General features: G+C 47.7%; 1 protein-coding gene across 1 annotated transcript in view; it reads right to left on the bottom strand.

Annotated features, from left to right (window-relative positions):
• LOC144606567 (hepatocyte nuclear factor 1-beta-like) overlaps positions 1 to 12,591 on the bottom strand; it is a 149,383-nt gene that overhangs the window by 106,850 nt on the left and 29,942 nt on the right. The window contains exon 5 of the mRNA XM_078422826.1: positions 10,029 to 10,258. Within this exon, the coding sequence (XP_078278952.1) occupies positions 10,029 to 10,258 (230 nt within the window). The remainder of the gene's footprint in view (positions 1 to 10,028; positions 10,259 to 12,591) is intronic.

Below are 12,591 nucleotides of genomic sequence, written 5' to 3'. Positions count from 1 at the left end.
AGCCGGAAACAGGCCTTTTCGGCCCACCAAGTCCGTGCCGCCCAACGATCCCCGTACATTAACACTATCCTACACCCACTAGGGACAATTTTTACATTTTACCCAGCCAATTAACCTACATACCTGTACGTCTTTGGAGTGTGGGAGGAAACCGAAGATCTCGGAGAAAACCCACGCAGGTCACGGGGAGAACGTACAAACTCCTTACAGTGCAGCACCCGTAGTCAGGATCGAACCTGAGTCTCCGGTGCTGCATTCGCTCTAAAGCAGCAACTCTACCGCTGCGCTACCGTGCATCAACACTTGCATCAACACGATTAGTTTTTATATGCCTAGACAGTGTAGACCCGGACATTGTAGGCTGGGACACTGTAGCCCAGGGGCCGCTGTAGTCCCGGACAGTGTAGACCCGGGCACCGCCTGACGGAGGTTGCTTAGCAACCCACCTCCCGGTCCGGGCGGCCGCCATTGGTGGAGCGGGAGCACATGGCCGCGGCTGGGTGAGGTCACGTGGGGCAGTGACAACACCCTTTGTCCCTTATTTGGGAGTGAGGAAGTTGGCAACCCTACACTTGGGTTGAGCTTTGCTTGGATGTGACCTTGTTCGGACAGGATCAGAACCACTGGGTCTGTCTCTGGCAGGAGCTGAGATGGGACCTGGTGTGGACAGACTCAGAGCCGGCCGGGACAGTGTAAGGCTAACGGAGTGTGTGCTCGCCTAACGGAGGTTGCGTAGCAACCCGCCTCTTCCCGGGCCCGGGCGGCCGCCATTGGTGGAGCGGGGGCACGTGGCCGCTGGCTGGGTGAGGTCACCTGGGGCTCGAGGCGGTGACATCACCCTTTGTCCCTTATTTGGGAGTGAGGAAGTGGGCAACCCTACCTCACCCCCACCCACCTCCTCTTCTCCCCACCCCCCCTCTCCCCACCCACCTCCTCTTCTTCCCCACCCACCTCCTCTCCCCACCCACCTCCTCTCCCCACCCACCTCCTCCCCCCACCCACCTCCTCCCCCCACCCACCTCCTCCCCCTCCCCCCACCCACCTCCTCCTCGCCCTAACCCCGCCTCCTCTTCTCCCCACCCTCCTTCATACTCAGGACAGCGACCTCCCCATGACCCCACTGCTGGCCAGGTTCCTTTGTGTGGATCAGTGACTTGCTGGCTTTTAGTTTGCAGATTGCAGGTACAAGAACAATATGGCATTGTCCTCCAATCACTCCAGCTTCACAATGATACCTGCCATTATCACTCGATTAGCTTCGACACCACGCTGGTTTGTCAATGCTGTCTTCATTTTACATTCTATTTCTCTTTTCTAATCTAGTTTTGCAATTGAGTTTAACCCTCCCCCCCCGCCCAACCTCCCTTTACTCCCCGCAAGAAATGGGCAGAGAATTGTGGGATGTAACCCAGACCATCACACAAACCATCCTCCCTTCCATTGCAGATAGATACAAAATGCTGGAGTAACTCAGTGGATCAGGCAGCATCTCTGGAGAGAAGGAATAGGTGATTGAAACTCTACGACCCGAAACATCACCTATTCCTTTTTTCCAGAGATACTGCCTGACTCACTGCGTTACTCTAGCATTTTGAGTCTATCTTCGGTGTAAACCAGCATCTGCAGTTCCTTCCTACTACCTTCCATTGATTCCATCTACACTTCACGCTGCCTCGGCAAGGCCACCAGCATAATCAAGGACGAGTCGCATCCCAGTTACTCCCTCTTCTTCCCTCTCCCATTAGGCAAGAAGGGTGAAGACGCACACCTCCAGATTCAGGAACAGTATCATCCCGGCTGTTATCAGGCAACTAAACCAACCTATCAACAACTAGAGAGCAGTCCTGAGCTACTATCTACCTCTTTGGAGGCCCTCGGACTATCTTTAACTGGACTTTTTCTTGTACTAAACATTATTCTCGCTATCATGTATCTGTACGGTGGACAGCTCAATTGTAATGATGTATAGTCTTTCCACTGACTGGTTAGCATGCAACAAAGCTTTTCACTGTAATTCGGTACACGTGACAATAAACTAAACTAAACTGAACCAAACTAATCCATTCTTTCAGAAATGGCCATTCATGCTGAGTTACCATACGGTGGGCACCAGCAGACATTTGGTGCTCTGTTCTGAAGGCCATTAATCACATTTGAGCTCTGGGCCACAGCACCCACTACCTCCAGCTCCCTGGCCTTAGCTCATAGTTTGCTTTAGACTTTAGAGGCACATTACGGAAACAGGCCCTTTGGCCCACTGAGTCCACGCCGACCGGTGATCACCCTGTACAGTAGCACTATCCTATGCACTAGGGACAATTTATAATTTTTACTGAAGCCAATTAACCTACAAACCTGTACGTCTTTGGAGTGTGGGAGGAAATCAGAGCACTTGGAGAAAGCCCACACGGTCACGGGGAGAATGTACAAACTCCCAACAGACGGCACAGTGGCGCAGCGGTAGATTTGTTGCCTTACAGCGCCAGAGACCACGGGTGCGGTCTGTGTCTCAGTGACTGTGTGGGTTTTCCCCGGGTGCTCCGGTTTCTACCTACACTCCAAAGACATACAGGTTTGTAGGTTAATTGGCTTCAGTAAAAATTATAAATTGTCCCTTGTGTGTAGGATAGTGCTCATGTATAGGGTGAAAGCTGATCGGCGCGTACTCGGTGGGCCGAAGGGCCTTTTGCCGCACTGTATCTCTAAACTAAACTAATATAAACCAAACAGCACCCGTGGCCAGGATCGGACCCTGGTGTCTGGTGCTGTAAGGCAGCCACTCTACCGCTGTGCCACCATGCCGCCCTAAAATGTTTGCTTGTTCAGGCATTTTCTCTGCTCTCACCAAGCTGATAGCCTGGTTAATGTCTCCACCTTGTCATAAGTGAAGGTCTTGAAACGTCATCTATCCATGTTCTCTGATCATGTGATAGGATTAGAATTAGGCCATTCAGCCCATCGAGTCTACTACGCCATTCAATCATGGCTGACCTCTGCCTCCTAATCATGGCTGACCTCTGCCTCCTTTTCCTGCCTTCTCCCCATAACCCTTTAACATAAGCCAATTAACCTACAAACCGGCACCGCCTTGGGATGTGGCAGGAAACCGGAGCATCCGGATGAAACCCACTCAATCACAGGGAGAAGGTGGAATGTGCTGCAGGGGGTGGTGGTGGAGACAGATACAATGGTGGCATATAAGAGATAGGCACATGGATATGTAGGGAGTTGAAGGATATGGGTTATGTGCAGGTAGATAAATAATGGTCTTGGCATCGTGTTCGCCACAGACATTGTGGACCAAAGGGCCTGTCCCTATGTTGTACTGTTCTACGTTCTATGTTCACGTTATAGAAGTAGAATTGGGCCATTCGGCCCATCGAGTCCACTCTGCCATTCAATCATGGCTGATCTCTGCCCCATAATCCCATTTTCCTGCCTTCTCCCCATAACCCTTGACACCCATTCCAATCAAGAGTTTGTCTAGCTCTGCCTTAAAAATATCCACTGACTTGGCCTCCACAGTAGGGTTGCCAACTTCCTCACTCCCAAATACGGGACAAGGTGATGTCACTGCCCCGTGCCACACCTGACCTCACCCAGCCAGCGGCCACGTGCTCCCGCTCCACCAATGGCGGCCGCCCGGCCCGGGAGGCGGGTTGCTACGTAACCTCCATTAGGCAACGCCCAGGCCTCGGGACCTAAACTGTCGGGACCTACAAAGTCGGGGCCTACAGTGCCAGGGCCTACAGCGTCCAGGCCTACAACGTCCCCCGGGCCTAATACGAGACAAGGGCGTTCCCGTACGGGACAAACCAATTTTGTCCCGGCTAATATGGGACAGTTGGTGATCCTACTCCACAGCCCTGTGGCAATGAGTTCCACTGGTTAACTACCCAATAGATTCCGACACACTCAGGAGCAAATTCAACCCCAGGAAGCATGGCATCACTTGCAGCATCCTCCAGCTGCAGCCTTGTTGGAACTAATTGCTCAGCTCGGACCTTGGCACCATTAAAACCATTCAACAATATCGATGTAACAATACCACATCATTTACTGTCTCATTCATCCAGGGAGCATTCCTCAATTCAGAGCGCTCTCTTCAATTCTAAGAAGCTGGAGCCATATTGTACAGCATGGAAACATGCCCAACACGTCCATACCGACCAAGGTGCCCTATCTACACTAGTCCCATTTTCCCATGTTTGCCCCATATCTTTCTATACACTTCCTATCCATGTACATGTCCAAATGTTATAGTCCCAGCCTCAACTAACTGGCAGCATGTTCCATACACCCAGCACCGTCTGAGTGAAAAGGTTGCCCCTCAGGTTCCCACTAAATCTTGCCCCTATGTCCTCTTATTTTTGATTCCCAATCTTATCTTGCTTGCAACAGCATTGCAGGCACATAGACAAATGCACAATAATATAAATTCACCCCATCTATTCTCCTCATCTTTTTATACACCTCTATAAGATCACCCCTGAGCCTCCTGCGTTCATATTTGACAGACTGGAGTCGGCAACTCCAGACTGTCAAAGCAGCCACAGCCAGACATAAAAACAGCTTTTTTTCCACGTGTGATGGTTCTACACTCAATAACCAAAGTCTGTAGTCTCTTTTTTGCTCTGGTTTATTTTCACCCGCATGTTTAGACCGTAATGTTGTATCCTTATTGTTTTGATGTGTTTATGCTTTATTCTTAATTGTTAACTGTATGTTTGTGTTGTCATTTGTGAGCGGAGCACCAAGGCACATTCCTTGTATATGCTACTTGGCCAATAAACTTATTCATGAATTAATTCATTCATTAAATCTTGCCCCTCTCACTCAAAAATATGTCCTCTGGTTCTTGATTCTCCTACCCTTGGTAAAGGACTGTGCATTCACTTTATCTATTCCCCTCATGATATTATACACCTCGATAAGATCACCACTCATCCTCCTGTGCTCCACGGAATAAAGTCATAGCCTGCCCAATCTCCCCCTATCGTTCAGACCCTCAAGTCGTGGCAATGTCCCCTTAAATCTTCTCTGCACTCTTTCCATCTTAACAACATTCGTCCTCTAGCAGCGTGACGAAAACTAAACACCAAATGTGGCCTCACTAACATCTTGTACAACTGTAACACAATGTCACTTCTATACTCAATACCCAGACTGATGAAGGCCAATGTACCAAAAGCCTTCTAGTTTAACAATAAGTCATTTCCCTTCCTCCTTAACTGTTCAGTTTATATTTCAATGGCTGGAAATATTGAGTCAAAGTGCAAAACAAAGCGAAGCACCTGTATATTTAGTTTAGTTTAGAGATACAGCACGGAAACAGTCCCTTCGGCCCATCGAGTCGCGCTGACCAGCAATCCCCATACATTAACGCTATCCTACACACACTAGTGACAATTTACATCGATACCAAGCCAATCAACCTACAAACCTGCATGTCTTTGGAGTGTGGGAGGAAACCGGAGATCTCGGAGAAAACCCATGCAGGTCTCGGGGAGAACGTACAAACTCCGTACGGACAACGCCCATAGTCAGGATCGAACCTGGGTCTCTGGCTATAACTGCTGCAAGGCAGCAACTCTACCACTGCACCAAACATTGAGGGTATAATTTTCTTTTTATAGAATCAATAAAAATACAAACAAAGAATACATTGGGTAGATGCACAGTCTATTGCCCAGAGTAGGGGAATTGAGAACCGGGTACATAGGTTAAGATGAGGGGGAAAAGATTTGATAGAAAACTGAGGGGTAACTTTTTTTACATAAAAACGGCGGTGGGCGTCTCGAACGAGCTGTTGAGGAGGTAGTCGAGGCAGAGACTATCACAACGTTTAAGAAACATTTAGACAGTTACATGGATTGGACAGGTTATGAAGTGATATGGGCCAAACGCATCCAGGTGGGACCAGTGTAGATGAAGCATGTTGGGCGGTGTGGGCAAGTTGGGCCGAAGTGCCTGTTTCCATGCTGTATGACCCCATGACTCTAACATGTACACCAGAGATGCTGCCTGAGGCACTAAGTTACCCCAGCACTTTGTGAAAACCAGCATCTGCAGTTCCTTGTTTCTAACTATCTCCTTACCGTAAGACTAAAGGTTGGTTTCTCTTCCAGCTTTCTTCCCAACCACAATTAGTCTGAAGAAGGGTTCAGACTCGAAACATCACTGATACATGTTCTCCACAGGTGCTGCCTGACCCACTGAATTACTCCAGCATTTTGTGCGTTTCTTTTAATAAACTAGCACCTGAAGTTCCTTGTGTTGGAGACTGGAACAACCTTGAGTCCCGTCTCCCATTGCCACACATTTCACATTGACATCTCAAACATTAACACTTCAATCCGTTTTGTACTTTGAAAGACATCAGTATGTTTCATTTGAAGATAGACACAAAAAGCTGGAGTAACTCAGCAGGACAGGCAGCATCTCTGGAGAGATGGAATGAGTGACATTTTGGGTCGAAACCCTTCTTCAGACTAGTTCGGGAAACGAGAGATATGGACGATGATGTGGAGAGATAAAGAACAATGAATGAAGGATATGCAAAAACGTTACGATGATAAAAGAAACAGGCCATTGTTTGCTGTTTGTTGGGTGAAAATGAGAAGCCAGTGTGACTTGGGTGGGGGAGGGATAGAGAGAGAGGGAATGCCGGGGCTACCTGAAGTTAGAGAAATCAATATTCATACCACTGGGCTGTAAGCTGCCCGAGCGAAATCTGAGGTGCTGTTCCTCCAATTTGCGTTTAGCCTCACTCTGACAATGGAGGAGACCGAGGACAGAAAGGTCTGTATGGGAATGGGAAGGGAGATCAGGTAGGTTCAGGCGGACTGAGCGAAGGTGTTCAGCGAAATGATCGCCCAATCTGCGTTTGGACTCGCCGATTTATAAGAGTTCACATCTCCAACAACAGATACGGTGAATGAGGTTGGAGGAGGAGCAAGTGAATCTCTGCCTAATCTGAAAGGACTGTCAGGGTCCCTGGACCGAGTCGAGGGAGGAGGTGTAGGGACAGGTGTAGGTTACAGGGGAAGGTACCTGGGGAGGGGGTGGTTTGAGTGGGAACGGATGAGTTAACCAGGGAGTTGCGGAGGGAACGGTCTTTGCGGAAGGCGGAAAGGAGTGGAGATGGGAAGATGTCACTAGTGTTGGGATCCCGTTGGAGGTGGCAAAAACTTCGGAGGATTATGTGTACATTTCATTTCTTCGTCTCTACTATTTGTTTTGTACATAACAATATTCATAAAGAAATGTGTGGGGCGGCACAGTGGGGCAGCTGGTAGAGCTGCTGCCTCATAGCGCCAGGCACCCGAGTTCGATCCTGACCACGGATGCTGTCTGAGTGGAGTTTGCACGTTCTCCCTGTGACCGCAAGGGGGGATTTCCTCCGGGTGCTCCGTTTTCCTCCCACATCCCAAAAACTAAACTAAACTCGAGTCCAGAGTTAAAAGAAGGGTCTCGACCTGAAATGTCACCCATTCCTTCTGTCCAGAGATGCTGCCTGTCCCACTGAGGATGGTTGGCCTCTGTAAATTGTGTGTAGGGAGTAGATGAGAAAGTGGGATAACATAGAACTAGTGTGGTATGGTATGGTACTTTATTTTTATTTTTATTAGTGTTTTTTACCACTTTTGTTAGTGTGAACAGGTGCTCAATGGAGTACATGGACTCGGTGGGCCAAAGAGCCTGTTTCCATGTTGAATCTCGAAAACAAACTAAAAGAAAATAGATTTTCTGATCAAATGTGACTGTGAAATGTTGCAACGTTTAAGAAGTTTAACAAGTTAGCTGCTGAGTTTCCCCTCAACGGTTTAACGGGACTTGGGGAATGGTGTGATTGTGAGTGACTTGAGAGAAATAGAAGTATTTTCTATCCGTCTAGAAGCAATAAAGGTTAGGAGGAATTGAACATGAGAGCTAACATCCCCCTGGTAATAGAATAGGGCAGCACAGTGATGCAGCGGTAGAGTTGCTGCCTTACATCGCCAGAGACCCGGGTTCGATCCTGACTATGGGTGCTGTCTGTACGGAGTTTGTACGTTCTCCCCGTGACCGTGTGGGGTTTCCCCAGGTGCTCCATCCGGTTTGCTCCCACACTCCAAAGATGTAAAGGTTTGTAGGTTAATTGCCTTCCGTAAAATTGTAAAAATTGTCCCTCGCGTGTAGAATAGTGCTAGTGAACGGGGTGACTCGGTGGGCCGACGGACCTGTTTCCACACTGTAACTCTAAACTAAACTAAACTAAACTAAACTAAACTAAACTAAACTCGAGGCCAGAGTTAAAAGAAGAGTCTCGACCTGAAACGTCGCCCATTCCTTCTCTCCAGAGATGCTGCTTGTCCTGCTGAGTTACTCCAGCATCTTGCGCCTATATCCAGAGTTCCATTGATGGATTTGGATTTGACATTGCATTGCTTTCGGTGCTATCTCCAAGGTTAGTGGGTTAATAGACATTGTGGAATATTATTATTTTAAGGTATATTCTATTTAAGAATCCATTTAAGAATCAGAGACCCAATCTTCATAGCATTTTTAATTGCACAATCATGTGATTATAGCTTTAAAGATACACTGACTCCTCGTAGAAGTAGAACAGTACAGCACAAGATCAGGTCCTTCGGCCCACAATGTCTGTGTCAAACACGATGCCGAGACCAACTCTTACCTGCCTGCATGTGATCCATATCCCTCCATTCCCTGCATATCCATGTGCCCATCCAAAAGTCACTTAAACACCACTATCGTATCTGCCTCCACCACCACCCCCGGCAGCTCGTCCCAGGCACCCACCACCCGCAGTGTAAAAAACTTGCCCCCCACATCTCCTGTAGCTTTGGCCCCTGTCACCTCAAATCTTCCTGCACAATGTACATTGTCAAAGCACTTCATTTCATCGGTTGAATTTGTGACTAATTTTGCTGCAAAGTAATCAAAAATAAGCAGAACTCCACAAAGCCTTCCTTGTATAAATGCCATTCGAACGTAGAAGGTAGAACAGTACAGCCCATTGGTCCACAATGTCTGTGCCCACACGATGCCAAGGCCATCATTTATCCACCTGCACATAACCCATATCCTTCAACTCCCTACATATCCATGTGCCTATTCAAACGTCCCTTATATGCCACCTTTGTATCTGTCTCCACCACCACCCCCTGCAGCACATTCTACCTTCTCCTTGTGACTGAGTGGGTTTCCTCCGGATGCTCCGGTTTCCTCCCACATCCCAAAGAGGTGCGGGTTTGTGGGTTAATCGGCCCTCTGTAAATTGTCCCAAGTGTGGAGGGAGTGGATGCGCAGTGGGATAACATAGAGCTAGTGTGAACGGGTGATCGTTGGTCCGTGTGGACTCAGTGGGCCGAAGGGCCTGTTTCCATGTATCTCTAAACTAAACTAAAGTAAACAATCTTCCTATTCATTTTCTGCCAGCCTTACACCTCTTCTCCTGCACCTGCCCACGCTACCCGGGTGCACATTGTTCCACCATCGATAGCCGTGCCAAGGCTGTAAGCTTTGACATTACCACACTAAACCTCTCTGCCTCTCCATCCTTCCTTCCCCATTGAGGGTTCTCTGTAAACCCATCTTGTCAAGTGACCACACCTGCATTTGTGGGCGGCACGGTGGCACAGCGGTAGAGTTGCTGCCTTACAGCGCTTACAGCGCCAGAGACCCGGGTTCGATCCCGACTACAGGTACTGCCTGTACGGAGTTTGTACATTCCCCCCGTGACGGCGTGGGTTTTCTCCGAGATCTTCGGTTTCCTCCCACACTCCAAAGACGTACAGGTTTGTAGGTTCATTGGCTCGGTATGTAAATTGTCCCTAGTGGTATGTCGGGTAGTGTTAATATGTGGGGATCGCTGGTCGGGGCGGACTCGGTGGGCCGAAGGGCCTGTTTCTGCGTTGTATTTCTAAACTAAAAAAATCCGCTGGTCAACTCTGACGACCCATTGTTAAGATCTTCCCGGGATTACTAAGCAGACCGGAATGGAAGAAGGAGCATTGTCTTACCGTGCTTACTTGAGGGAGAGGAGTTGGGCGGGTGATGTGGAGAGCTGTGGGAGAGCAGCGGGTTCATGCTGTGCGTCTGAACACTGTACGCGTCCATCGCCAGCTTCTGCCGGAACGCTTCCTCCTTTCTTCGGTTGGCAAACCAGTTGTACACTCTCACTTCCGTAACCAGATTGGATCCCAGTCCCTGCGCTTTGGAAGGAGATACGCCACGCTGTATACATTCAGCTCTGGGGGTGAGAAGTCACACGAACGCTCTTAATGTTGTATGCAGTAATATTGTGCTATATATCAGTTTAGTATAGTTTAGAAATACAGTAGGGAAGCATGCCCACCTGGTCTGCGCTAACCAGCAATCCCCGCACACTGGCACTATCCTACGCACACTAGGGACAATTTATAATTTTTAGTGAAGCCAATTAACCTACCAACCTGTACGTCTTTGGAGTGTGGGAGGAAACCGGAGCTCCCTGAGAAAACCCACGCAGGTCACGGGGAGAACGTACAAACTCCGTACACACAGCACCCATTGCCAGGATCGAACCCGGATCTCCGGTGCTGTAAGGCAGCAACTCTACCGCTGCACCACCGTGCCACCCATAATATACAATTAATATTGTATATTAATATATTTGTTCTTAATATTGTATAATATAACCTCGTGTATGTGAATGCAATTTTATATTAAAATTAATGTTTTCTTTTAATGTCATTTATTCTATTTTATTCATGTAAAATTTTGTCTGATTACTTATGTATAAAATGATACTTAAATATGGATAAAACCACAAGAGGGCTTTGCCAGTTTTTGGATATAAGACTTATAAGACTTTTACTCTATCCAAAAAAATTGTGATCACTGATTATGCAAACAAGATATTTTTGAAATCTATAATATGAAACTGAGAAAGAAGGACTATATTGAACAGTACGGCACAAGAACAGGCCCTTCGGCCCACAATGTCTGTGCCGAACATGATGCAAAGTCAATCAATTATCTAAACATAGAAACATAGAAAATAGGTGCACGAGGAGGCTATTTGACCCTTCAAGCCAGCACCGCCATTCATTGTGATCATGGCTGATCATCCACAAAATGTGCCTGCCTTCTCCCCCTATCTCTTGATTCCACTAGCCCCTAGAGCTCTATCTAACTTTCTTTTAAATTCATCCAGTGAATTGGCCTCCACTGCCTTCTGTGGCAGAGAATTCCACAAATTCACAACTCTCTGCGTGAAAAAGTTTTTTCTCACATCAGTTTTAAATGGCCTCCCCTTTATTCTTAGACTGTGGCACCTGGTTCTGGACTCCCCAACATTGGGAACATTTTTCCTGCATCTAGCTCGCCCAGTCCTTTCAGAATTTTATACATCTCTATAAGATCCCCTCTCATCCTTCTAAACTCCAGTGATACATAGAAGTGCAGATGCTGGTTTATACCAAAGATGGACACAATGTGCTGGAGTAACTCAGTGGGTCAGGCTGCATCTCTGATGGGGTGACGTTTTAAGCTCAGGACCCTTCTTGCACATGATCCACATCCCTCCATTCCCTGCGTATCCGTGTGCCTATCCTAAAGGCTTATCAAATGCCCATTTCTTTTGCCACTTGATACCCATTTGTATTTTGCTGCATTGCAAACTCTTCAAAGACGGCCAAGATTCATCAAGAACCTGAGGGTCAACTTTATCACACAAAGGGTGGTGGGTATATGGAACGGGTTGCCAGAGGAGTTGAGGCAGGTACTATAACGCACTTTGACAGGCACTTGGACAGGTACATGGATAGGAAAGATTTTGAGGGACATGGGCCAGTAAGATTGACAGTGATTTTCCACAACTGGTTGCTAATCCTTTAAAGTGAACGGGTGGACAAGTGAAGGCTGGGATTGCAGGAGAGGTAAACACAGTCTTGTTTGTCCACATCGGGAGCAGTTTATTTTAGTTTAGTTTAGTTTAGTTTAGATTAGATTAGTTAAGTTAAGTTAAGTTTGGTTTGGTTTGGTTTGGTTTGGTTTGGTTTGGTTTGGTTTGGGTTGGTTTGGTTTGGTTTAGTTTAGTTTAGTGAGGTGACACGGTGGTGCAGCAGTAGAGCACTAGAGATCCAGGTTCGATCCTGATTACGGGTGCTGCCTGTACAGAGTTTGTTCGTTCTCCCTGTGACTGCGTGGAGTTTCTCTGGATGCTCCGGTTTCCTACCACACTCCAAAGACAAAGAGGTTTGTAGGTTAATTGGCTTCTAAAGTTCCTCTCGTGTGTAGGATAGGGCTAGTGTACGGGGTGATTGATGGTTGGCGCGGACTCGGTGGGCCGAAGGGCCTGTTTCCACATTGTATCTCTAAAGTCTAAAGTCACAGCATAGAAAATAGGCACTATGCCCCACTGAGTCCACGCCGACCATCGACCACCCATTCACAATAATTCTATGTTATCCCACTTTCTCATCCACTCCCTACACAGGAGGGGCAACTTCACAGAGGCCAATTAACCTGCAAACCCGCACATCTTTGGAGTGTGGGAGGAAATCTAAGCACCCGGAGGAAACCCACGCAGGTCACTGGGAG

The sequence above is a fragment of the Rhinoraja longicauda genome, chromosome 26 (genome assembly GCF_053455715.1).
Source record: "Rhinoraja longicauda isolate Sanriku21f chromosome 26, sRhiLon1.1, whole genome shotgun sequence".
NCBI lineage: Eukaryota > Metazoa > Chordata > Chondrichthyes > Rajiformes > Arhynchobatidae > Rhinoraja > Rhinoraja longicauda.
The sequence above is the reverse complement of the archived record's forward strand: the minus strand, read 5'-3'. Positions and strand labels throughout refer to the sequence as shown.